Raw genomic sequence first — 26701 nt, forward strand, 5'->3', positions numbered from 1 at the left:
TACAGTAAGATTTTTCAAGACTTTAGCTTTATTTTGAAAAACTATATACAACTGAGAAATTGTGTTCAGGAAACAGAAGTGCTTTATTTCTCCCTGCTTTAAAGAAATTCAGTATGGGAGAAAAATGCTTTCTTTTTACATAGTGCATTTACTAGTCTATATATGAAGAGCACAATTTACAAATAATTACTGGACTGTTTTTATAGACATGTACAAAAATACTTCTTTTGACAAAATATTCCTTTATGAAGGTAATAAAAACATTAACTATTAAACAGTATTGCGGGTAAGTTTACACATGCAGAAATCTGTATATATACCATTAAAAAAATCTTTCACTGTTTACGTATTTACCAAATGTAAATGAACAACATACTGAACACATGGCAACTAATGCCTTATATTTACACTGCACAATACTGTTCAAATTATGTTTAAACAGATAATGCCCCCCAAAATATGGTGACGTATAGAGGTTGAAGATGAAGATTTTATCAGTGTTTTTGATATAAAAAGGCATTCTTATGTTTAAAAAAATACTCAAAAACATTGGACTTGCTTATACATGTATGTAAATATTTGTAGATATCTTAAAATGCTTAGAAAAGAAACTTCAATTGGTTTTCTGTCCGACAAGCAGACATTTACCCTCATCTCTCTGTTCATTGTTTGTCATCTGTTTGGTTTTCATGCCTCTCAGATGTTATAAACAGTTTTATGTCAGAATGTTATCATCACAATCAAGTCTGCTCAGGTAAGAGATTTTGCTTGTGTCCTTTATTTTACAGAGCACCTGTTTGACCAGATGCAAAGCTACATGAACATCAAGGGAGAGGAACAGGTTGGTGACTGTTATACAGCAGTGCTGAGCTGTGGCTTGTCCTTCATTTTGTTTCTGAGAATCTGCCGAGTAGATATGAGAGCAGTGCCTGTGGAGGGAGGTACCACAGTAAATTCACCGTAAAATAACCAAGTGAGCACTCCGAGCGATTACAAACGTACCCTCAAGGCAGCTGGGCCCGAACCAGCCGCTCAGACAGTGGCACCGTCCGTTGCGGGGGTCGCACCGTGCGCCATTTGCACACTCGCAGCTTTCAGAACATTCCGGACCATAGCTGCTCAGAGCACAGGCTTAGCGGAAGAAAATAGAAAAATAAACAATATGAAATGTAGAGCTTGCAGCACATCTGTAGTTGGCGGGGTTAACTAATGAGAGGATCTTACTAATATCACAGCGGGCACCCATCTTCCCTGGCACACACAGACATCTGCCAGTCACATGGTCACACAGAGTGTCTCCGTCGCAGTCACACGTGTGGCTACAGTCACGCCCAAACGTGCCCTGCTCACAGACTGAAAGGAAAGCGGCAGTGCTGTCAGAACTCAGGGGACCTGAGCATAACTTCCACAGGGCCCACTTCCCGTTGCGAGCTACATCACCCCTCACCTCTCTCACAGCGCGGTCCTTGATAACCCGGTGGGCAGAGGCAACGGCCGGTGCTGCCCTCACACTGAGCGTTACCGTGACAGTCACAAAGAAGCTGGCAGCGGTGTCCATGGAAACCAGGAGGGCAAGCTTTGGACACAAAAGCAGAGTCAATATCCTGGGACAAGGCATTATGGGTAGGGGAAACAGATGGCCCTGTTGCATTGGTTAGGTCTCACCATATTGGCAGAGATGGCCATAGTATCCCGAATCACACTGACACTCTCCCGTTATCCTGTCACATGTGCTGTTGTTCTCACAGTCGCACTGCTGTTGGCAGTTAGGCCCGTACCTGCCTTTGGGACACTCTGAGAAACACAGACACACCATCAGTAGGCCCTCTGAGATCTGCTATGTGCAGCCATATGGAATAATCATCATTAAAAATCAATGAATGAAAGTGGAATTTTTTTTTAAAGAATACAAATGTTTAGAGTCTCTGAGCACTTCAGGAAACTGCTGTTTTTTTTGTCTTTTCTCTCTCTTTCACATATAACATGCACAGGATAAAAACCACAAACACTAAATGCACAGTGATTATGGGTCTTATCTTTTCTCTTAAAAATGATGCATCCTCATCTCACCTGTATCACAGTGGTCTCCAGTCCAGCCCAGGCCACAGGTGCAACTACCTGTCACAGTGTCACACACAGCCCCATTACTGCAGTTACAGCGCTGACTGCAGTCATCGCCGTACCAGCCCTGAGCACAGCCTAGAACCCCCACACGCGCACACACACACACATACACAAATCTTTACAAGCAAACACCAACAACAATCACTTCCAGTGTAACTGGTTTAACTGTATCTATTTTTTAGATGTGACGGACCAGACCTTGCCCACAGTCCTCCCCCTGATGGCCGGCATTACACACGCATCGGCCCGTGACTGGGTCGCTCCTGACCCCCTCCCTACACAGAGCCACACGCATGCAGTCCTTTCCGTAACGCCCAGCTGGGCATGCTGCACATGGAGGGGAGGAAAGGGGATCACACAGTGCTTCCACACAACTGTTCAGCATTAGTCATGAGACCTGTAATATATCACTGTCCTGTTTTCCACTGAGGCATTCATCCCAAATCCCAGCACAGGTCATTGCATACACTTACAAGGGCAGAAATGTAGTAATTGCTGTAGGTGATTTCTTGATTTGTCTTAGTGTGCAGAACGGGTTCTGTCACTCACTGATATTGCAGTCTGCGCCGATGTAGCCTGGGGGGCAGTCGCAGGTGCCCGTGGCTGGCTGGCACACCCCGCGGTTCAGACACTGGCACTCATGCTCACAGTCAGGGCCATAACGGCCCTCCTCACATGCTACAACGGAAATTACATAAAACATTCCAAATTATATACAGTACAGCAAATGTAACTTTTCGCTGTCCATGCCAGCTTTTTTTTTCAGAAGGATGAAAATGGGCATGAGAAGCTTGCCTATATCACACTTGTCGCCGTGGTAGCCAGGTGCGCAGTAGCACTCGCCAGTGACAGGGTGACAAAGCTGGTTAGCCTGGGAACACTGGCACACCTGATTGCAGTTTAAGCCATATGTACCTGGCTGACACCCTGCAGGGCGAGACAGAAAACCGGCTTATATGGAAAGTAAAAACAGATTGCATATGGTCACCTGGGAATTTCCAAACAGCTTTCTATTGTTTCTGTGAGAAAACAGATCCCTCTTGGTCCGGAGAGACCCGTCTGTTCTCACTCACTCTGCTCACAGCCACTGCCAGTGAAGCCGGGAGGACAGCCACACTCGCCCGTCACGTGATTACACGGCGTGCCGTGAGGACAGAGGCAGCGTTGAGAGCACCTTGTCCCATAAGAGCCAGGCAAACAGGCTGTGGAGAGAAAAAGCCTGCCTTACCCCAAGACTGCCAGTAGAGGTCAGTGTAACAGAAAACATTTGTATTGTCTTTTTTTAATTCTTTTTTTTTTTTTTTTTTTTTACATTGCTCTTTCAGATTTGTGAGTAAATCGATGTGGTCAATGTCATCTGGTGGAATGCAAGGAGCAAGAAGGGGGAGATGAGCTCACTTTTCTCGCAGTGAAGTCCTCGCCACCCCGGTGGACACAGACAGGACCCAGTCACATGGTCACAAGGCGCCCTGTGCTCACACCTGCACTGTTTCTGACAGCCAGGGCCAAACAGACCTGCTTCACAGGCTGCATACACACACACACACACACACACACACACAAGCATGCATGCACAAACATGCGCACACACACACACACACACACACACACACACACACAAGCATGCACGCACAAACATGCGCGCACACACACACACGCACACCCAGTGGGAAGTAAAGATACAGCATCTATTTTTCATTCATCTCTCTTCATTCAAGGCACCATTAAAAGGTTTCTCACCCATCTCACAGCGCTGGCCCACCCAGCCTGCTGGACAGAAGCACTTTCCATCTTGCCTGTCACACACGGCCTCATTCTCACACTCGCATGCATGCTGGCAGTCAGCACCGAAGCGGCCTGGAACACACTCTTGTCAGCATAACAGAGTCGGGGGGGGCAGAGAGACACACACACACACACATCAGCACACACACACACACACACACACACACACACACAGAGAGAAAGAGAGTTTGACAAATGCAGAGTGGATGCTTCACCAACAGGTCATGTCCATCACCCGTGGCAAGGGATCTGGGAACTGAAAAAGTGCTACAGTATGTAGGCATGTGCAGAGAATCCTCACCGAGCTCACACGCCAACCCCGTCCATCCGCTAGGGCACGTACACCGTCCGCTGGTCCTGTCACATGACCCGCCATTCTGGCAAACACACTGCTGGCGGCAGTCCACCCCGTAGAAGCCAGCCGAGCATTCTGGGAAAAAGTCAAAAAACCACAACCTTTGATTTATATTCCTCACAAAGCTCTTCTCCTCCTGCAGTTCAGGCTGTTGTTTAGCAGAGGCTGCAGCATACAGAACACGGCTTTGGGCTTGTGAGCATGGAAATACAGCCATGCTTTGTATTTCTTTTGGTCCCCCATAGACACACACATACACACACACGCACACACACACGCACACACGCACGCGCACACATGCACATGCGCGCACACACACGCACACACATGCACACACACGCACACACACAGGTGAAACAGTGACTTGAATATTTTTCTGTACTACCACATGGGTAAGTCATTCAGTGAGCTTTGGAAGAACAGAACAGAAAGCTCTCACACATGGAAAATACACCTAAATATGGAGTCTCTGTTTAGTTTAATTATAAAATGGTCAGAAACTATGAACCCTTTATGGGTGCACCCGCAGAGGAGCGATTAGATTAAAGCTGATGGCTAGATGTTCTACCTTGTTCACAGGTCGGTCCAGTCCAGCCCGGTCCACACTGGCACAGTCCACCGGTGGGATCGCAGCTGGCATTATGGTGGCACTTACAGCTCTGATTACAACCAGGACCGTAGGTGCCAGGCAGGCATCCTGTAACATGACAGCCAATCAGAGGTTGGCGTGGCGCGTGCCTGCCCCTGCTGGCACACAGGGTCCTGATGTCCCCCATCAGGAGCGTAGCTGGACAGGAGTCTTATGGCACCATCGCTTAACATGCTGAAATAATGACTGCACTGAACTCTGCATGTCACTGGCGTGCACACAAACCCTGAATCCCTGCATTAACGCTTCAGATCAACACTCCACAGGTGGGTGCCGAGCACCAGTGTGCCGCACTCGGTCACAGCGAGACTCACGGGAGGCGCAGCGGGGGCCAGACCAGCCAGCGGGACACGTGCAGGTTCCTGTTGCTTGGTAACACTGGCCGCCGTTTAAGCACTCACACCTCTGCTTACACTCGAAGCCGTGAAAGCCCTGAGGACAAGCTGCAACAGCACACACACACACACACACACATTTTTTTTTTGTTCTTTGCGGAGAAGCAGCATGCAGGTGACAGATCTTTTCCCCACGCCCCCTCAAGCCTGTTGTCCTTACGTTTATCGCAGTACGTCCCCGTCCAGCCTGGCAGGCACGTGCAGGCTCCGCCCACATGTTCACATGCCGCGCCGTTCTCACACTGGCACTGCTGGTGGCAACCCAGGCCAAAATAACCCTCGGGACACTCTTAAGGAAAAGAACAGAGAGCGCAAGAGACAGAGAAAGAGAACATGATGGACCCAGAGAGGAATGCAGAGGGAGACAGACAGAGGGGATGTGGGAAGGGAGAGTTACGCACTGTGCTCACACCGTGCTCCAGTGTAGCCTGCCGCACAGTGACACTGCCCTGTCACGGGGTCACAGGTCGCTGGCCTGCTCCTACAGTCACACACGCTGGTACAGCCTGGTCCCCAGCGACCCAGCGCGCATGCTGCCACACACACACACACACACACACACACACAACTACAGCCCCAGTCACACTAGATCACAGCGTGAACTAAATATCTGGAGTGAGATCTAAAATTGACACTCCAGCGCACTTTTACCAGGGTCTTTACCCTTCTCGCAGCTGGGTCCGGTCCAGCCGGCAGTGCACACACACAGGCCTGAGACGGGATGGCAGCGGCTGTCGTTCTCACAGGAGCACCACCCCTGACAGCCGGGCCCGAAGCGACCGGCCGGGCAGACTGCAAGTGAGAAAAGCACATCGTATAAGAGACTGACTAATCAGTAGCCTCGCATATACTGGTGAGCCCTGAAAGCCCCCGTATGGCAGCGTGCTGAGCGGGCTGAGCGTGCTGAGCGTGTTGAGCGTGTTGAGCGGGCTGAGCGTGTTGAGTGTGTTGAGTGTGTTGAGCGTGTTAAGCGGGCTGCACAGCAGCAGTGTCTTATCTCACCTTTCTCGCAGAGCTCTCCCGAGTGCCCTGGTGTGCATGTGCATGTTCCGTTCTGCTTGTCACACACGCCTCCATTCTGGCAGGCGGGGCAGAGCCGTGCACAGGCCACGCCCCAGCCACCCGCCGCACACTCTGCAACATGACAAGTGGCCATCATCCCCAGACACCTCCCACTCTTCCAGAGCACCATGGCGACCACCTCAGTCTAGCTTTACTTCTGCGTCTAGACGGTGTGGCCGGCAGATACTCTTCCGTCCGAGCTACTGAGATGGTCGTTTCGGAGTATGAATTGAATTAATGTACTCTTTCAGCTGATATGAGTTGCTTTTGGAGTTGAACTAAACTGATCTCTAGGCAAATCTAACTGGTGTGTGCTGCTCTTTGAGTTCAGAGCGCTGGGCTTGCCAGGGAGCTAGGCCAAGCTAAACAGAAGACAAGGACTTTGCATTCTGACACCTCCATTACTCTCTCGGACTGGGGACACTACATTCGCACATTTATCACACACTCTGCTTCCTCTCGCTTATCTAAAAATCCATCAGCATAAGAGTCCTCACTGCCTTACTGCATACACACACACACACACACACACACACACGCACACACTCTCGTTAGGAAAGAACACTGTGCACTGTCTCCCCCTTCCTTCAGTGCAGTACTTCCTCTCATTATGTACCTCATTATGCACGTGATATATATAGAATGAACGTCCCCGTAGAAGAGGCCGGGGGAGGGGCATATGTTATCATATGTCTGCTTGTGATCCTTGGCCGAAGAGCTGAAAGAGCTGAACAGTGGCTAAGAATAGACCTCTCTGCTTAAGCCCTGTTAAACCCACAGTTCACTGTGCACTGTGGCCCAGATCTCAAAGGCACCAGAATGGAAAGTCATTAAATACAGAGTCTCTTTTTTCCTCCTTCTCCAACCTGGACAGAACTCAGAGAACCATCTGCGGTCAAACTGTTACATTCAAAACATGTAGTTTGACGCTACCTGCACATCTAACCACATGATTGCCTTCGCTGGAAAACTGCAGGCGAGGTCTAGTAAGTGAACGCGGCCGGTTTCCTGCGAAACCTTCCAGCGGTGATGCCGAGCGGTTTTCCGTTCCTCCGTGCCGAGCGTGTGCTCGGGGGTGTCCTTGCTGCTCTGCCACTCACCTTCACCGCAACGCTCTCCAGTCCTGCCAGCGGGACAGAGGCAGCTCCCACTCGCCGGCTCGCACATGGCTCCATTACAGTCGCAGGACGCAGAGCAGCCCACCCCAAACGTCCCCTCTGGACATTCTGGCATAAAAAGCACACATACATATTTGCTTTAGACCACTGCTGTTCATTTAGAGCCCTGCTGCTTGGGTGCAATAACTACACAAGTCCATTAGAATCAAAACATGTGTGCTTTAGACTACACTGAACTTTGAGCACGGCAGCTTTGGCTATGGCAGGATTTTCTGTAGAGCGTCTGTTCTTGTGCGTGGCACTCGTTTTAAAAGGGAAAACGTGATGGCGATTTCTTGCAATTGGCATCGCAAAGGCCTTGGCTACTGTTATGATTGATAAGGTCACAACCGCAGCGCAGCATGGGTAGACTTGCCACAGAGAGCCACAGCAGAAGAACAATGGAATAACGGAAGAACTGGATTAAGTGCAGTAAAACTGAACATCAGGATTAAGTGCAGTAAGACTGAACGTCAAGGTTAAGTGCAATATGACTGAACCTCTCTGTTTGGTGCAGTCTGAAGGTCTGTGTGAATCAGCTCTGCTAGGATGCACATGCTCACTTCAGTCCTCTTGTATCCCTTAGCTCAGGTGGTAGGGAGAATTAATGGTAAACATGCGTCCCATGGCCCAATCAGAAAGCTGGCAGCTGGCACTACCCACCCGCCATGTCCGCATTGGTTGCAGGTCTTCCATGGAAAAGCAGGTCAGCATAAAGGTCAGAAAACAAAAGGCCAGTGCAGAGGCACCAGGTCGACCGCGGAGGCAGCCTGGTGCAAACCCCCCCCCACGCTGCCTGCTGTGCTAATCGATGACAGATGCTGCATTCTGATCACTTAATGACTTCCAGGCACAGTGTCCTCGCAGCCAGGTCCGGCTTTCCTAAGAAATATACCGTTTTTTTTCCTAACGCCCTCGGCTCTGAATGGTAGACGGCACTGTCAGGTATCAGAGCTGTCTCCCCTGAACACCGCAGTATAAGAAGTTGCCACCCTTCCAGAGAGTTATTCCGGTAAATATGCTCCATATCAACGTATTAGCAAAGCAGTGGCCTGCTGTCGAGTGGCCCCATAGTGTGTGAATGGAGGGGCTGTGGAAGGACATTTACTTCTTCTTTTCCTCGCAAGTGAAGTGTGGCGGAACAAGGCATCTATGTTGAGGAAACTCACTACCACAGAAGTACAGCAGGCCTGCATATGAAGGCAGCTCTGTCAAACAGCTCTGTATCTGCTCTCCGTGTTTGGCTCAGACTCTCAGGCTTCTTGTATCGTCTTGTATGTTTGTTTCATTTTCCCCATATGGCATTCGGAGTTGTGTGCACAGAAGCCAGGGCCTCATGAATCTCAGGCCTCGGCTGTGGCCTACCGTAGGCCTTGGATACGTTCCCAGGAGAGCATCAGAGTGGATGAGGGGGATAAGTTTAAGCTTATGCCACTTCCAGTTAGAGAATTAGCTCCAATAAAGAGAATATAAAAGCCGTCTATCCAATATTAGCTCAGACAAAGAGAATATAAAAGTCTTCTATCCTATATTAGCTCAAATCAAGAATATAAAGCCTTCTAGCCAATATTAGCTTAAATGGAAGCAGTGAAAAATGGGTAATGATTTACACACAGAGATTACACATTAATGCACTTCAGAGGTTACATGTCCAAGTGTCATGTGGGATATATTACTCTCAGAAGATTAAGAAGATAATTCGCACCTTGGTTGCAGTTCTCTCCACGCCACCCAGCCGGACACTGATGCTGACACTTTCCGGTCACATGATGGCATAGAATTCCTTGGGGACACCCACATTTTGTCTTGCATCCTGGACCATAGTAACCACTAGTACACTCTGAAGAGCCAAGCAAAGTACACACACATAGCACCCGTCAAATACGCCTGTATTCCATTCAGCATTTTCTAGCAGTGAGGTCCTATTGGGTTCGGGTTTTGTGAGGAATAGTCAACACTCAAAGGGAAGAAAGCAGGAACCCATGTACCATCACCACAGGTGTTGCCCTGGTAGCCGGGTTTGCACAGACAGGTTCCATGGTGTCGGTGACACTCGAGAGTGTTCTGTTGTATACACTCACACTCGGATGAACAGCCAGGTCCATAGGACCACCTAGGACACGCTGCACATGGACACATAGGGAAGGCAAACACGAAGCTTGTATGAGGGGATCATAAAAATGAGAAAAACTGAGAAAGTTCCACATAGGATTTCTAAGTTTAAAATGTTCAGGTTGAACACTCACAGAGATGGCAGAACCTCCCATAGAGGCCTGAATCACACAGACAGGCTCCATAGGTGCGATGGCAGCGTCCATTATTGGCACAGTTACATTTTTTATTGCAGTGCTTGCCATAAAGGCCCTTGGGGCAACCTGCAATCCACAGAAAACAGATCTACACAAATATCATGTTTTATACATGATGAGTACCAGTATCTGCTGCTAGCTGATGGGCTAGGAGATCAGGGTGGCTGACTTACAGAATTATAGTGCAATATTGTAACAGAAATTGCTGATTATAATGAGTCTCAACTTCTTTCAATGTTGCATAAAATTTTGTTATATCAGGCGGATGATGTCACACTGGTAGAGACTTCATTTCAACAATGGTGATGTCACACTGGTGAATGCAATACTCTCTGATGTCACATTGGTGGATGCTAAATTGTGATGCCACATTGGTGGCTGTTACACTCTCTGATGTCACACTGATGGATGCTACATTCTCTGATGTCACAGTGGTAGATACTACACTCTCTGATGTCACAATGGTGGAACAGCCACAACACATCATGGAAAACACGACTGTTTGTGATGTCACACTGGTGGATGCTATGCTCTATGTTATCACAATGGTGGAAGGTCCTCCGCTCACTTACCATGCTGGCACATGTCTCCACTGACCCCTGGTGGACAACGACAGGATCCAGTCACTGGATCACACGTTGCCCCGTTCCTACACTTACAGGTGAAGGAACAGTTCCTGCCAAACATACCCCCAGGACAGGCTGCAGGCCAAAAACAAAAAAACAGCTTAGAGTTTTGGTCTGTGGTTATGAAAAGACCAAATCTGTCACTGCACCTTAGACTCACTCTGGTTGCAGATGATACCAGTCCAGCCATCAGGGCAATCACATCCATTACTCTCCTCATTACATACACCACTGTTCAAGCAGTCATCACAGGTCAGGCTGCAGTCATAGCCGAATGTCTCATTCAGGCACACTGTGTCAGTTCAGAGTGTGACAAGCAAAGACAGCGCATAGCACCATTCATTAAACATCAGAGACTCTTAAGGTCTTTGATAAATAAGGCCTTTTGGAAGCTCCATCCACTGACCAAATTTCTGAGTGATGGTGCTCTCGGCCCGCAGTTCTCCGAAAGTGTCCTCCTCATAGTCAGCATAGTGCTCCAGGGCCTGAGGGTAGCCCTGCAGTAGCGTAAGCTGTGGAAGTGGCCTCTCTACCACCATGCGACTGGACAGGGCTTCCACTGCCCTCTGCAGAGCTGAAGAAAGGGGCGCAGATGGAGAGCAACTGAATGACACTTCTGGTGTGTGTTCTAAGGCTTTAACAGCAGCGCAATCAGGGACTGGACTCACGGACGCAGGAGTGTCTGTCCTCGGATAGACGGTGTCCCAGACGGCAGAAGCACTGGTAGGACCCAGCTGTGTTCTGGCATGTGTGCTCACAGCCGCCATTATCAAATAAGCACTCGTCCATGTCTGTCAAAGTAAAACAAAACAAATAAGTAGTTTGTTCACAAAATACGCGACTCTTCTGTTTGGTTTGACAGGGCAAGACGGATGTACATTTCACCTACTGAAATGTATGTAGTTACTCAGTGAATAAAGTCGTACCGTCACATCCACAGCCGTCTGAGTGGAGCCTGTATCCCGCCCCGCAGTTGCACTCGTAACCACCCGGGTAGTTGGTGCAGTGCTGCTCACAGCACGAGCTGCCCTCCCCACACTCATCCAGGTCTGGAAGATATGCACCGCCTCAGTAAGTAACCGTACACAACACGCAAAACAGGACCACGAGCCACCACGAGTTTCGTGTACCCCTGCTGTCTGGGTAGGTTTCTAGAAGAACTTTTCCAGTTGTTTAGGAGGGAGCTATTGTTCAAGAAAAGAGTTTGCTTACAGAGAAAACTTCCAATCCCAATAGAGTGCCATTTTCCAACTGGCTGAGTGTATACATCTATCATGGAAAACACAAATGTTTTTCTATAAGTAAATATTTGTGCATATTGCTGCTATCAGAAGACAACCTTGTCACTGTTTCTGTCCATTAATTCTTCACTTACATTTGAAGTTTACACTCTGACCACTGGAAAGTTTACAGCCATAAATCTTTGTAAAACAGCTAAACATCCAAGAGGTTTTTCAACTCTTCCAAAAATTCTAAAAAGCCTGTTGAGAAATGGTGACCCATCAGACATAAGAATGCACACTCCAAACGCTGGGCCATTTTTGGGCTCCTAAATACAATTGCTTGAAGCTTTTTGGTGTAACTGACCTTAGCTCATATTAGCATGGCATATGTAAATGTCTCTCCATTTATCCCAACAATCTGCTCACCCAAACAAGTCTTGAGGTCCTCATCAAGCTGGTAACCTTGGTTACAGCTACAAACAGGTCCCAGTGTGCCGTGCTGACAGTGGTGTGCACAGCCTCCATTCCTGGACTCACAGCTATTAACGACCTCCATTTCAATACCTGTTGGATGGTACACATTGACAACATGACATGATATCATACCAGCTCCAGTCAGCAGATAATGATCTGACTGTAATTCCAGGGGAAGAAGGTAACTCACGGTAGCACTTCATGCCTTCCGAACCCAGTTCGTAACCAGGCTTACAGAGACAGGAGAAGGAGCCGGGGCTGTTTCGGCAGTGATGGGCACAAACAGCTTGTCCGGTTGTGCATTCATCAATGTCTGAAACATAGGAAACACAACCCATGTGAAATCTCTACATTCACAGTTCTCTCATGAGTCAGGGTGATCTGCGGTGGTGATCTTAAATTTCATCTGCTCCTCTCCTCTCCGTTCCACATAATCATTAGCGTAGATCTCAGAGTGCAGTCTCTCCATTTCATACTGGAAGGCTCATCCCACACTTAGGCCAAAAGTGGCTTTGATAGAGACAGCATGATTAAAGGCCCTACTGGCTGGTTCTTTCTCTATCCCTGCCCTGAGCTGACAACATGAACTCCATTCTGCAGCATATAGCAGTATTTCCATCCTTTTCCAAAGATACAAAACCACTGGAAAGAAATCTCCTCAAAAGAATCTGTTACATAGATGATGTTCCATTTGAAAGGGCTTTCCATCCCAGTGTGACTGTATGGAGGTACAGGGTGGAGAAAGCGCCGACTGTCCTGTTGGAGACATTTACCTTCACAGCCCTTTTGATCCTCAGCCAGCCGGTAGCCCGAACGGCAGGCACATTGGACACGGATGCCTACACTACGGCATTCGTGCATGCATCCCCCATTCCTCTCCACACAGGGGTTTTTCACTGGAACAGAAACATGGCAAGGTTCACATAGCTCACATCTCTACCCACAGATACAGGCAAATGGACTAGAGGCCTCAGTCACAACCCTCTCAGCATACATACAGACACACACAGTTTCTACCGTATTTGTGTAGGGAACTTTTCCCTCCCTTGCAACCGTTACTTCTCACTCACACTAATGGCGCATGTCCACACTCTATGGGTGGTTTATTGGGTAAGACGAACTGAGGGTTGTTGTGTTTCCCAGTGCATAGCTAAAGTATTTCCTGGTGGACTGAGACAAGCCAGTGATAAAGAGCTTTTCAAAGCAGTGTTGCCTGGAAGTGAAGTGAGGTTACTGGAGGAAGATGTTAGTGTCTACCATTAAATGCATGTACACAGACTCTCTAAAAATCCCCCCCAAAACTCTCTCAAATCCCAAATCCACTACTAGGTGGCTTGATGTAGTGCATTTAAAATTGATAATTGCCCATGACCGGGCAATTCCGATGCAGTAGACTTTCAGTTCAGTGTCTATGAAAGACACTATTGTCAGATGTTCAGCAAAACCATGACTGTGAAGAGTTAAGACTGCGCTCCTTAGCACTATAAATCTCATGCATTATGAAACCCAATCACTTATCATTTTTACTAGTATTCTGATGTATCGTTGATCAAAGGCCAGTCCATTTCTTTTTTTGCTGCACTTCATCATAATTTATTCATGCTTTTGTGTTATTTTTTTGTTTTTCCAGAACCTCATAAACACTCTCACTTTCATCAGGTTGTCATCACCTCATCCTAAATGGTAGCGTTTCACTGGGGAACTATGGGCTCTGTGGCGTCTGGACAGAGTGGACGGGTCAGCCAGGCTAAAGTGAAAGTGCCTTTTGGCAGCTGTTCGGAGTTTGACACTTGGCATGCCAAGAATGTGACGCTCTAGACTGAATAATGTAGCTAAGCACGTCTTGGTGGAAATTTAATTCAGGAGATTTCAAAGCTGGCCAAAAAGCACAGCAATTTAATATGTTAGTGTTTGTATACTTTACACTGCACAGCTGAACTGTTTTATATTCTTCTTTTAAATAGGAGGCTTTGTTTGTTTGACGCTGTATAGACTTTAGCACTAAATGTGATGCCACAAACCATTAAGGACAATCAAACTACCCGCACCTTTCACTGAGAAATCTTATCAGCCTCTGATGGTGACGATCTCAAGATTGCACTGTAATATATTACAGACCCTCAAACTCAGTGCATCAGCGCTGTGGTAGGAACTTAGCGACTGCCAGGCTTCAAGGCTTGGCCAAGAGTCAGCGTCAGCTCCACAACTGGGGGCTTTAGCAGATACTCTTTACCATTTGCGCTCAATTCTAGAAAACATTCAATCCATACTGTACACTCAAGATTTTATTTACTCATTTATGATTCAGAATTTATGACCCTTATTTTGGCACTAGGTTTTCTTTTTAATCCTTTTCCTCATCTCTTAATTGACAGTGCGAGAAAACACATTTTTCTGCTGCTTCACTGCCCATATTGTGAATATTGCACATGAAGCTGGAGAAACCATCAGTGGCCATGTGCTGAAGTGTTAAATCTCTGAATCATTTAGCTTCTAAAGGCTCATACTAGGTATTATTACCATGCCTTCTCTCATCATTCACATACAGAATTTAATCTGAAAGCTCACTGGATGTTTGGCATTGTTGAAATCATCTCCATGAGTGTATCTGAGGACTTCCAGAGGACCGGTCAGCACCACTGCTATGGTATCTACTCTCCTTATTAGGGAATCCGGAAGAGAACAAGCTGTACTGTTATGTTCGGTCTAGCTGCCATGTCCAGCTGTTATTCTTCATCATTCCCACATTAGACAGAAAAAAAGCAGAAATCAACAGTTTAGCCCAGTCTTTGCTAATGCCTTGCATATTACCATATCCTTACACAATCAAATGATCTGGTCTGAACTTGTAAAGAAATAACTTTTGAACCATTTCTATTTACAGTCAAAAGCCATAGTAATGAAGCATTCAGAGGTCTGCCAGTTCCTAAAAAGAAGTCGTGTGGGAAAAGGCAGTGGAAAAAGCACTTACACCTGCAGCGTTTTCCGTCGGCAGTGAGCTGGTAGTTGTGTCTGCAGCGACACTGGAAGTGGGCATGGGAGAGCTGAACACACTCCTGTTCACAGCCTCCGTTGCTGATGGCACAGGAGAGCACCGCTGAGGATGGGGGTAATTAAAGATACCGTCAGGGATTAAAGAAATCATCAGAGATTAAAGACACCATTCAAGAGTCCTACAGTGAGACATACTAAAGAAATGTTGGAAGCTTCTGGACCAACAATGGCATGTTTACAAACATGCAGTAATTTTTTTAACAGGTGCTGTCGGTCAGTCTTGAACTGGAGACCAGAACTAAAGTGCTATTTCAGATGTAAGAGTGCTTCTCAGAATTTCTCTTTGACAGCTGATGAGCATTTGAACTGTTACTGTATGTGTTTCTCAATGGGACTATTCAAATGTCATTCCAGGGTGGTTTCCAGGGAGATAGCTTTCAACATCTTCAGCCTAGTAAAACCACTCTGGGCTGTTTTCTCAGCAGCACAACGATAATAGCGGTCACACTAAAAATGCGACCAAGTGCTAGAAATGTGACATCCAGTGACCCTGCCAATTTTCACTATGACTGACACCTCAGAAGAAGTCCCAAAAATAATAGTGGGCAAAACAGCTAAGAAAATTGCCCTGCCCTACACCTTTAAAAGTCCATTAAACAGGAGGGCTGGGTCAGAGTCCTCATAACAGAGAGCAAAAGCTATGTTTAGAGAGAGTGGACTTAGCCAGCTTGCCTTCTACCCTGCCTGGCATAGATACTCAGCCCTGCAATCTCCACTGTGTGATGTTCACATACTCAACACATGAATGACGGTCAGTTCCTCAACTGCCAATGTTTTCAATATGTTTCTTCCAATGTCCAAACTGTACTGTGGCTCATTACAGACAAATTCACCCAGTCTGGTAGTAGGGCTTTGCTAAAGATGATTCTGGGTTAGGTCCTGCTCTTTTAGCTGTTCTAATGTTGTTCATTTTCCTGAGTTCAGATAAAGGCTTAGGACCACTTGACCACAGCTGTCATTATACAAGGTCAAATAAAGGTCACATCAAGGTAAACAAACACTTCAATAATTTTTGTTTGAAAATAGTGCCATTGTGTAGTTTAAAAGAATAGCTGTGTAATATTTCTTGTTTAAAGTTTAAAGGAGATAAAACCAACTTTTCTTAAAAACTAAACTTCTTTCCTGATAAGAAACAGAATAATAATGGCAATATTTCAGAGATGGATGGAGTTTTCATTTGTGCTTTTCCGTATAATGGAAATGGAGTTCAGAAACCAAAGAACTAGAGGGAAGAATGTTTCCAGCAGCAGCAGAATAGTACTTTATCCTGCAAATGAAAATAATTTCCTTGCGGCCAAGTTCTGTTCTAAATTAGGAATCATTATGGTCCTACATGGATATCTGACACAAGGCATTAGTGCAATTGCCAACCTTTCGAATGAGCATTAAACAAAACCAAACACTTTTGACAGGACCAAACCCTCAGTGATTAATTACCAGATCTGTCTGTGGTCTGACTGCGTTGGACACACAGCACTTCTGCTCAGCCGAGCTAGTGTCTGGGTTGAGCTCGGGCCCAGTGCCCTGGACTCCTCGGGTCAGCAGGGCCAGATAAAAGCTCCACGAGGCTGCGGAAGGAGGGAGCTCTCCAGGGCACAGTACTGCTACTCCATGCAAGCCATAGCAGAGGAGCAGAAATTATATGCCTGAGGCAGACTTATTAATGTAAAATGGTGGCCCTGTATATGTCAAGTTGCCTCTGAACTTATATTACAAGTTAATATCCCTTTAATCTATATTAATGTCCCTTTTTATTTTCCTAAAATAGCTATACAGTAATGACTTCCCATTCAGCAGGAGGACAACAGTGAAGTGATGTGTTGGCACGTTTTGGAATAAGTTGATTAAAACCCAAATTTAACCTCAGAAGGCCATGAAGGATGCCTCCTAAGTAAATATACCAGAAGTGGGAAGAGGTTACATTTTTTCTTGATAACTGAATGTACACACAGTACCACTCAAAGGTTTGCGCACACCTGACTGAATGCATTTGTCACAGTCTTAAGGACATTTTAATCTAATGATTTATGCTTAAAATTGTTTCTAACACAAATATAAATAATGAAGGTTGAGAGCTTATAAATTGATAGCTTATAAATGATTTATATTTATTTATAATGTAAAAAAATAGTAAAAGGAAAAAAATCATTTTAAATACTCCCTCAAGCAAAAAGTTTTCATGCTGAACTTTAGTCCCTTGCCCTGCAAGCGCCCAGCATATTTGATACTTTCTTCAAGGCTGATGCAAAAGCAGGATACGAGAACACGAGCGTATCAAAGCAATGGGGGGTTGGTTTGAAGAATCTAAAATTTAAAATCTATATTTTATCTATATCTCTATATCTATATTTGTTTAACACAGCATAATCACATATATGTGTCACGATACGACCCCTCCCCCTCGAAGTCTTCGTGTGTGTGTGTGTGTGTGTGTGTGTGTGTGTTTGCATGGTCACGCCCTCTTGTGTTTCTCACCTGATCCTTGTTCTGTGTCATTATAGTTCGCGTATATAAGTCTTTTGTCTAGTCGTGAAGACTGTCAATGTTTAACCCCGATAGCCTGCAAGCTACATTTTCTTTATTGTGTGTGCTAATAAACGTATGTCTCTATTTTATTCAACTCATTCCCGCATCTTGCTCTGTCTCTTCAATGTTACAGAAACATCGACGTCCGAGGGATGCCTGGGACGAAAGGGGAAGAAAGGATGCAAACACCCTCCAACAGCCCTTGCAGGAAAACCCTCCATACTCTTGGGCGCACTCCAGACTCCCACAACAGGGGAAAGTGCCACAGGAGGATTTTGGGAGGGGCCCTGAGTGTGGTCTGGGATCAGACTCTGCGGAGTTCTACAGACCTGAGTCGGACTACCGGGACTGGTAAGGTGACAACCAGTACCCGGACCCGGACTCAGCAGGGTCCTACGATCCCTATATGCTGGACTACCATATAGGGAAGGCGATGCAGATCGTGGAGAGAGTAGGGAGTATAGTGACGTTAGTTTCTGGTCGGACTCGGAATTCGATCGTGTGGGGTTTCCATTGATGGAGGTGGAGGGGGTCCTCCATAAGGATCCTCCCTCTGTTATGGACACCGTGACAAGCCTTCAGCACCCAAGGCTCCACTCACGGTGTCTCGCTCTGGAGCCAGTAAGCTGCCCTGTGTGAACCACAGAGAGGCAGTGTCATCATCTCATCAGGACACTCCCTCACCTAAGGAATCCCGGTCTTCCTTCCCTCTGTCTGGTCGCCCGGGCATCCTGCCTTGCTGTTTGGCATCGGTTTCGGGGCCATAGCCCGATAGGCTGGCGCGCCGGGAGTCGCGCCGTTGGGGAGGGGCTCTGTCATGATACAGCCCCTCCCCCTCAAAGTTTTGTGTGTGTGTGTGTGTGTGTGTGTGTGTTTGCATGGTCACGCCCTCTCGTGTTTCTCGTATATAAGTCTCTTGTCTAGTCGTGGATGTTGTTGATGTTTAACCCCGATAGCCTGCAAGTTATGCCTTCTTGTGTGTGCTAATAAACATATGTGCTAATAAACATATGTCTCTATTTTATTCAACTCATCCCTGCATCCTGCTCTACCTCCTCAACGTTACAATGTGTTATTTAATTGTTTTGATACCTTCGCTGTTTTCCTAAAATAGTAAAAAGAAACAAAGAGTAGGTGTGTCTAAATGTTTTGACTGATACTGTAGATGACAGTTCCTCTTGAGAAGCATTTCAGACAATACATATAGGAACTAATATACATACAGGGCTAGAATGAGCACTTTATGTGTGGCACTGACTCTAAAATCTAATTAAATGCACTTTAATTCTTAACATATTTTAGTCGCAGGTACAGATCTGTTTAATCAGAGGTTTGATTATTGTGAAAATGAATTTGTCATTTGTATAATTTGGAAAATCAGAACTTGGTTTTTCAAATTTCCATCCTGAGTGGGGCATTACTACATTCAGAGCAGTACCTGTCGGGGAACTAACAGAGATCTATGGAGTGAGACATGGCCTTACCAGTCAGCCACAAACTAACAATGCTGTACAGTAGAGAACAGTAGCAAACGTTTAGCTGTTAAGAAAACAAAAGAGTTTTTGACTCCCTCTAACATGCAGAACTGAAGGTGGAGTCCTCTGTCTGCTTTGAAGGAATTGCCAGTTGGTGCAGGCAAACTGCTGCAGATGGTGTTGATTGAAGCTTCTAGAACTTCAGGCCAAGGCCAGCACATCAGCTCCGCTGCTGACCCTTTGCGAACCGCAGCCTGACTCACCTATACAGGTGCGGCCGTCAACATGCAGACGGAAACCCGGGTTGCACTCGCAGTAGTAGGAGCCCGCAGTGTTCACGCATCTGTGCTGGCAGCCTCCATTATGGACCTGGCACTCATCAATGTCTGGAAGCAAACAAAAGGGCAAACAGAAAGCCAGGGGCCTTATTGTATCTCTAAATACATTCCATGATTTGTTCATACAGTGCCTAACCCTGTAATTCAGCAAAGTATGCCTGTGCTGGCTAGAAAACAAAATAATGAATCCTGCCGAGCTCCGCCAGGTCATTTGTACAGCTCAAATTAATGAGTTGTTTAGCCATTCCACCACATAACTGCCACCTAGTAACTGAAGACTCCCACAACCTCCAAAAACCAGTCAACACAGCTTCCAGCCACTGTTCTAATGCCAGTCTCAAAGCAAAGTGCCCAGTGGACTTCTTCTATTGGACAAAGCACTGATAATATACTTAGAGAAGGCAGCACAATGTGAGGATGCCTGGATGAAGAGCATTGGTACAGCGAAGACCTCTAATGAGCCCTCGCTGCGGTCCTCTCCCTCTCGATGCTTTCTTTATGCCCGGCTGCAGTCTGGCCTGGCTCCTCCCAGCCAAAGCCAAACCACAGCCTGAGTCCTGCAATCACAGCCACCATCACAATGGTGTTGTTTGTCCATATACAGACTGACTTGAACTGAATGCAGGTGCCAGAACATAAGGTGGCGTAACTACTGAGGAGGCATGGAGGGATGATCACACTGGGGCCTGTGGCATAGCGGACCCCCAGTGACTGTGTCACGCTACTCATCTACAATTCGTGAACGGATCCTTTAACTTAACAACATTCCTAACCAAGCCAGGCCAAACATATGCTGTTTTCACACCCTGGCATTCATTTAATCTTATTCATAACATCTGTGGTAGATAGATATATATGAGAAGCACTTTGCTTGTGTCACACAGCCCTTCTCTCCTACTCGCTGACCACATTAACTACAATTCCAAAAAGTTCAAACATAGACTCACACGATCCTCATCACCGGACTATTGATCTCACCTGTATCCAATTAATCTGTCTGTTTGGGTTGTTCCATTTGAAGGTTTACCATTATTCTGTTGTGCATCCTGTTTTTCCTGTTACTGCTTCTATTTATGGTACTGAATTTGTTTTCTCTGCCCCTCCCCCCACCCCTACGCGTCTAGGCCTTTTTCCTATTTGGATATGTTTGCCTGATCTGTTTGCCTTGCTGGGTCCAATCTGGACTGGTTATTCACATGTTTGGGTGCTAACCTGCGGAAATTTGGAAATCTGTCTGTTCCGGTTTTTCCCCATGCTCTCATTATGACCACGATTCTAGATGACCTTACTATGAATAAAAGTGCTTCATTTTACATCCACAAGCCTCTGACTAGTTCTGTACCATCACAGCTTACACAGCTGATGAAGGACCTCTGTCTGAAATGTCCGGTTTCTCTGAAAACCTTGTGTACTTCACTACAATTTGAATCAATCAATCTATCTATCTATCTATCTATCTATCTATCTATCTATCTATCTATCTATCTATCTATCTATCTATCTATCTTCTCTCTCTCTCTCTCTCTCTCTCTCTCTCTCTCTCTCTCTCTCTCTCTCTATATATATATATATATATATATATATATATTTTTTTTTTTTTTTTTTTTTTTATTACAGGGACAGAAGAGTCTACCTATTCCACTGTATTTACCATAACTATCACGTTCACTCTATTGATACTACTCTCGCTGTAAAGGTTGTCATGGGAACAGTGAGGCTCCGGTGGAGGGGAGAGTAGAAGTGGGCTCATAAAAACATGGTCAACAGAGAGGTAGACCTGGTCCTTGCTGATCAGCTGTGAATTATCTGTGTCAGGCTGATTTACATGCACTGCAATGGAGAGGTTAATATACCTACCAGCGCTTTTGAGAATAATAGCATTGCTCAGACCATGTGTAAGCAGCAGAGTACCTGAGCATGCCTCCACAGGTGAAAACTCCAGAGGTTTACATGGAACATACACACAGATTATTTATTGCAGTCTTTATGCCTATCTGTTGAAAACTTTGCATCTTAGTTATATTTTGTGCACATTTGCCTGACTTGGCAAATAAATATAACTTTGCAAGCAGTAAAAGTACAGTATAAGGATTTCACAAATGTGCAGTATAGTTTCAGTTCTGTTCCACAGTCCATTTTATTTTGACCTTCTTGCAATTTAACAAATTACAATGATTTACACACTCACCAAGCCAAGCAGGTTTTATGTTTTTAATTATACATACCTTTACCATTTATGCTATGGCAATAAAAACCCAAAGAATTACTGCAACACCAAAATATTTTATTCTACAACCAAAAAAAAAGTACAAGTCTTCAAACATCTACATGTGACACACCGCATGTGCTTCTGCAGTGCGCTCTATGAGTAGGCTCCAGGCCAGGCCTGAGGAAGGTATGGCACTTATTCCACAGGTCCTGACTGGGCTGATATTTGCTGCTGCTTAGCTTCCACTGAGCAATTTTCTCCTGGTGGGGGAGACGCCACAATGGAGCACAGCTTGCAAATGTGGGTTAATTAGAGGTGAATAGCCATGAAGGTAGGAAGCAAAACATACTGAGGTGTGTTTGCAATTATCAGCAGGTAGGATATTGAATCATGGATTAGGCTGTCAGATCTGCCCTGCTGCTTTCAAAGAATTACAGCATGAAATGCACGGCGCCCTGCAGGAAAGTAATGAATGAATGAATGAATGAATGAATGAATGAATGAATGAATAATGCTGGAGAACAACAACAGGCAGTCTCTGGAATTTGTTCATCAAGTTGGAATAGGATGTGTTCAGCAGTTAATCTTTTGGAAAATTAATTTGAAAGCACACCTATGGACCGTCTAGCATGTACAGTCTGAAGAGCCAGACGAGCTCCTCTGAGATTTAGTATGTTCCATCAGTCATGCTGGCAGTCTCCCTCTCTTAAATGAGTTGTAGAGGGAGGATCTCAGCAGGAACCCCTTGAGATCTTGGGCAATACTGAGCGCAAACAGGAGGGCCATGTGAGGCTGCAGAATATTTATTTAGGTTTGGAACGCTCTTTAAAGAGACGCTGTCACCATGCGACTCGTAAATCCTTCAGAAACTGTCAGAGGCAGATATAGAGCTTTGATTACATGCAGTAATAGGCTGATTAAAGCCCCCATTTATAGTGCATTTGCTGAGGAGATAAGACTGTATTATAGAATAGTTCTTACTGGTAAATGTTAACCTTTGACCTATGAACTGCAGGCCACATTCTTCATTTTATGAATGGGACCTGCTTCTCCCCAATTCTCTAGTTGTCCTGCATCACATGTAATCCTGTAAAATTCTTCTGGGTTTAGCCAAGAATCTGGCTACATGCTAAGCTGCTTATTAAAGTCACTCAGTAGCATGCAACTGCAGATCTGGTTCAGATTTAGGAAATTGCTCGAGGAGCTGAAACAGCTAAAGAGTGAAAGATAGGAGTGAAACTGGCAAATCTGATCAGCCTGATACTGCTCTGAATGGAATTTCTCCTCGTGTAGTCAATGATCACAACTATCCAATATTCACATTAACAGATCCAGATTTTAAAAATTCAGATAAAGATAAACAATGAGTCAGATAAACAATGCTATTAAAACAAATGATTCATTCTACTTTGTTATAGGATCATAGAATAAGAAGTGAAGATGTCAATACAAAGTATATATTGTCATTTAGCCATGGTAATTTTCTATCATCATTTTTGCACTGTTGCCATGTAGGCTTCATGGAAGTGTAAGAGTGAACCCTGTGGTCTAACACTTTATATGATATATTAAATATCACACAGATATGTGCTGACTGGGAGCATCCACAGCACACCATGAGCCCAGGAACAAGCCCCGAGAAGATCACAAACACTGAGAGAGTAATGAAGACCATCTGTCCAGGAGATCTGGGAGGAATCTTAATTACAGTGGCCCCAAGCCAGGAGCCAACCTGAGGCTGAATCATGCCTGACAAGGAGTGAGGCATGCAAAGAGGAAAGGCCCTTTTACAACACCAGAGGTAAATAAACAAGACCAGTATTTCTCACAAGGCCGGAAATGCATGGACTCTCTAGGGGTGCACAGCCTGAATGCTTCCACTCCACTCCACTTCACTCATCTTTGTAATTATTCTTCCAAAGAGTGGGAACAAACCTAAATGTCCATGTGTTGGAAATCGTGTCTCAGCGGGAGGACAAGGAATTGACTATCAACATCCTCACTGTTCCTCAGTGATTCCAAAACAGGCATCAAATAATAAGGAGTCGAATAAATCACATGCATGACCTTAAACTGAATTAAACTGGCCCAAGAGTGTTAGATGGGCTCCTTAGGTGAGGAAAATAATGCCTTTTTTTGCATTCATTGCTGTTAAAAGTATTATAGAAACTAAAAATGCCCTCTTACACTGAAAACGAAAACCTAGTGAGGAGCCACTGTGGGGAAAAAAAACATTAATATTCATTTAGTGGATTTCAGTGGGTTTAGTGGACCTTGAAGTAGAAATGCCAAAACAAATGTAGGTTTTATAGAGGAATAAGGTATGGAAGACAGGTGATGGTATAGAAAGCCACAATCATAGTCTGTCTACCATATCATTGGAGGAAAGACGGGGCACATGAAAACACAGGCATGACGCTGCTCCAAGGGCTGTAAATAACCTGGTTCAGAAGCATTCTGATGACAGGCAACCAACAACGTAGTAACTATAAAGTTGCCACACCAGGCACTCCCCATTTAAAAAAAACACGTACTTTTTTTCTGTTTAATTTTCCATCCAGACACTTCCACACTACTCTAACACTCCTCTTTCAAAGTTGGCATTAGATGCAATTTTCTTTTATTAGGAAACCTCTGAAGAACCTACTGACTTACAATGTAGTCAACATTCAGCAAAATTCAGTATAATTCAGTTTTAAACATGAATTATAATTTAAATGAAATGCTCATATTCATCAAGAATACAGATAGAGAATACAGGAGAGATGGAATTTTTCCTGGCTCATTCCCCCCTGCGCATGTGGACAGCCCCATCATGGAGACTGTGGTTCAACCGGAACATTTCTCCCATTCATGTTAAATATCAATACTGTCACCATCTATTTAGCAGAAAGTGACATTTTGTGTATACGTAACAGAAATAACATGTACAACAGCAAATCTGTCACTGCCAGCTAACACTGAATTTAAGAATCGTACAAAAGTCCTCTTTCTACTCCATATTAAAATGAACTGGGATGTCGTCTTCTTCACAGATAGATGCAGGCAGTGTTACGCAGCTGCTTTTACTAACTGTGAAATGAGCTGATCAGCATTCAGGCGAACAGAGCCAGGTCTTTCTCCATGTGATCTGCATAATCTATTATCCTTCACTTTTCTAACTTTAGTTATCATTAGCAATTCTAATGCAACTGTCACATTTTTCATGACTCTTTGATCTAAATAAGGCTCTAATTAGTTCAAAGCATCCAACAGTACATTAGAAGCACTTTACTTAATTGATCTAGTTAGGTCATCCCATTTGTTTCTGTCCTAGATCACAGATATTCTTATAGTAATTTATGCAGCATTTTTCCAGGGTTATTTTGAATGAACTGGTTTTCTGTTGATGGAAAATAGCAGTGTCCAGCTACATTCATAAATTTGCCACTTAAAAGCATTCTAAAATATCCAAAAAAGAAACCATACAGTACATGTTTAATATTTAGCCACAGAACTCCTGTTGAACTTGTTCAGAGTTGGAAACACTGTATGCCAGCTTGGGCATTTTTGTGTCCTACATAGGTAAAGGACGTATACTTTTATAGCAACAGTACATAAGAAGACTTCCTAACGCTGTTCCAAGTTTGTGTGTAACCTAGTCCTGAGTTTCTTTCTCTCCTTCCCTTTCTCTCTCTCTCTCTCTCTCTCTCTCTCTCTCTGACACACACACACACACACACGTCCTCTCTCTCCCTCTTTCTTTCTATCTTTTTTAGCCAATGAACAAGGTCTGGTATAGATATCAAAATAATGAAAGAAAAATCAAGGAATTCTCCAGAGCAAGAAAAGCCACACAGCCACACAGTTTAATTGGATACAGTCTAAAAAAAACAACTGGCAGAGTTAGAAATACAGCTTCCTAAACAAAAGCCCATTAACTTCACCTCGGAAATCTTCTAACCTCAAAATAATTTATTTAAGTTACTGTGTACATATTTCATCATAGTAAGTCCTGAGCCAGGCTATGATTTGTATATTCAGATGTTGATTTTTCCAGGATGTGGAAACTGAATCACATTCTATGGATAACAAGATTATCATCACTTGCACTGGGACTGGCATATTGCTTGTTTTAGCCATTTATTGTGGGGCTGACCAGTCTCATCAGAGATCTTCTCTTTGGTTCTCCACAGCACGTCAGTCCGTCAGTGAGGGGAATTTTCTCTGCCATAGCCAAAGCATTACCAAACATCACCACTGCAACCGACTTTGTCCCAGCTGTTTCCCAAATTCAACAGAGGAAAGGAGTTGCACAGTCCAGCCAAGGAGTATATGTGACCGCACAGCATGGGACTGGCAAGGCTCAACATTACACTTTTTACTGTAGGTTTTCGCCTCGCATGGCAACCGTTTAAAATGAAACAGCCATATCTTCTGTACATTCCAATAATCTGGTCCCATCTTCTTAATCAGTACCAGAGATAAGACTCACCTGGTCCCACGTGTCCTGCGTGGAATCCATTGTATCCGCTAAAGCAGGTGTAGCAGTTTCTACGCAAGTAGCGGTACTGAGTATTCCCAGAACCCAAGCCGTGTGTCAACTGAGCCCACAGGAGCACAAGCAAAACTAAGCACCACCAAGGTGACATCATGGCAAGAGTGGACCAAAACACTAACACTGAACTCAGACAACCACAAACAGTGAGGGGAAAGAAGTCCTGGACACAGTCAGGGAGAGCATTATGCAACAGCTAAAAAGAACTCAACTGCTGCTGTGCAAGCCGGACACTTAAAAAAGCCGAGTTGTCTGGTTTCTATCAGTATCAAGTAACAGTTTTCTCCTCCTCTTATACACGCACTCTCACACTCCTGCTGTCTGCCTTTCTGCTTGTCTCATTTTTCCCTGCTTGTGTGTCTCTCTCTCTCTCTCTCTCTCTCTCTCTTCTTCCTCTCCTGTC

General features: G+C 45.1%; 1 protein-coding gene across 2 annotated transcripts; it reads right to left on the bottom strand.

Moving 5' to 3' along the window:
* Positions 1 to 5: 5 nt before the first annotated feature.
* Positions 6 to 26701, bottom strand: megf6a (multiple EGF-like-domains 6a). Of its 2 annotated transcripts, XM_035522592.1 has the most exons (34): positions 26236 to 26701; positions 19478 to 19600; positions 15131 to 15256; positions 12933 to 13055; positions 12350 to 12472; positions 12112 to 12249; positions 11389 to 11511; positions 11131 to 11253; positions 10869 to 11036; positions 10623 to 10754; positions 10409 to 10537; positions 9774 to 9902; positions 9516 to 9650; positions 9233 to 9367; positions 7471 to 7596; positions 6311 to 6442; positions 5972 to 6100; positions 5710 to 5841; positions 5469 to 5597; positions 5228 to 5356; positions 4833 to 4961; positions 4211 to 4339; positions 3865 to 3993; positions 3523 to 3651; positions 3198 to 3326; positions 2920 to 3051; positions 2674 to 2802; positions 2323 to 2451; positions 2071 to 2199; positions 1666 to 1794; positions 1448 to 1576; positions 1225 to 1353; positions 1003 to 1131; positions 6 to 929 (listed from the first exon to the last, which is right to left on the bottom strand). In XM_035522592.1, exons 1-34 carry the CDS (start codon positions 26393 to 26395, stop codon positions 853 to 855), a joined length of 4401 nt encoding a protein of 1466 aa, XP_035378485.1. In that variant the 5' UTR covers positions 26396 to 26701; the 3' UTR covers positions 6 to 852. The 2 variants fall into 2 exon arrangements, with proteins under 2 accessions (XP_035378485.1, XP_035378486.1); XM_035522593.1 differs by lacking the exons at positions 19478 to 19600; positions 26236 to 26701 and adding an exon at positions 14728 to 14890 and having other exon boundaries at positions 15131 to 15218.

The sequence above is a fragment of the Electrophorus electricus genome, chromosome 24 (genome assembly GCF_013358815.1).
Source record: "Electrophorus electricus isolate fEleEle1 chromosome 24, fEleEle1.pri, whole genome shotgun sequence".
Lineage (NCBI taxonomy): Eukaryota > Metazoa > Chordata > Actinopteri > Gymnotiformes > Gymnotidae > Electrophorus > Electrophorus electricus.

Bases quoted from the DNA above. Each gene is read 5' to 3' on its own strand.
- megf6a (XM_035522592.1), bottom strand. From the start codon at position 26,395: ATGATGTCACCTTGGTGGTGCTTAGTTTTGCTTGTGCTCCTGTGGGCT. The intron at 3,994-4,210 runs GTGAGGATTCTC...TATGCTGACAAG, and splicing joins GGGGTTGGCGTGTGAGCTCG to AGTGTGTTCCAGGCCGCTTC. The intron at 2,803-2,919 runs GCAAGCTTCTCA...TTTCCGTTGTAG, and splicing joins CGGCGACAAGTGTGATATAG to CATGTGAGGAGGGCCGTTAT.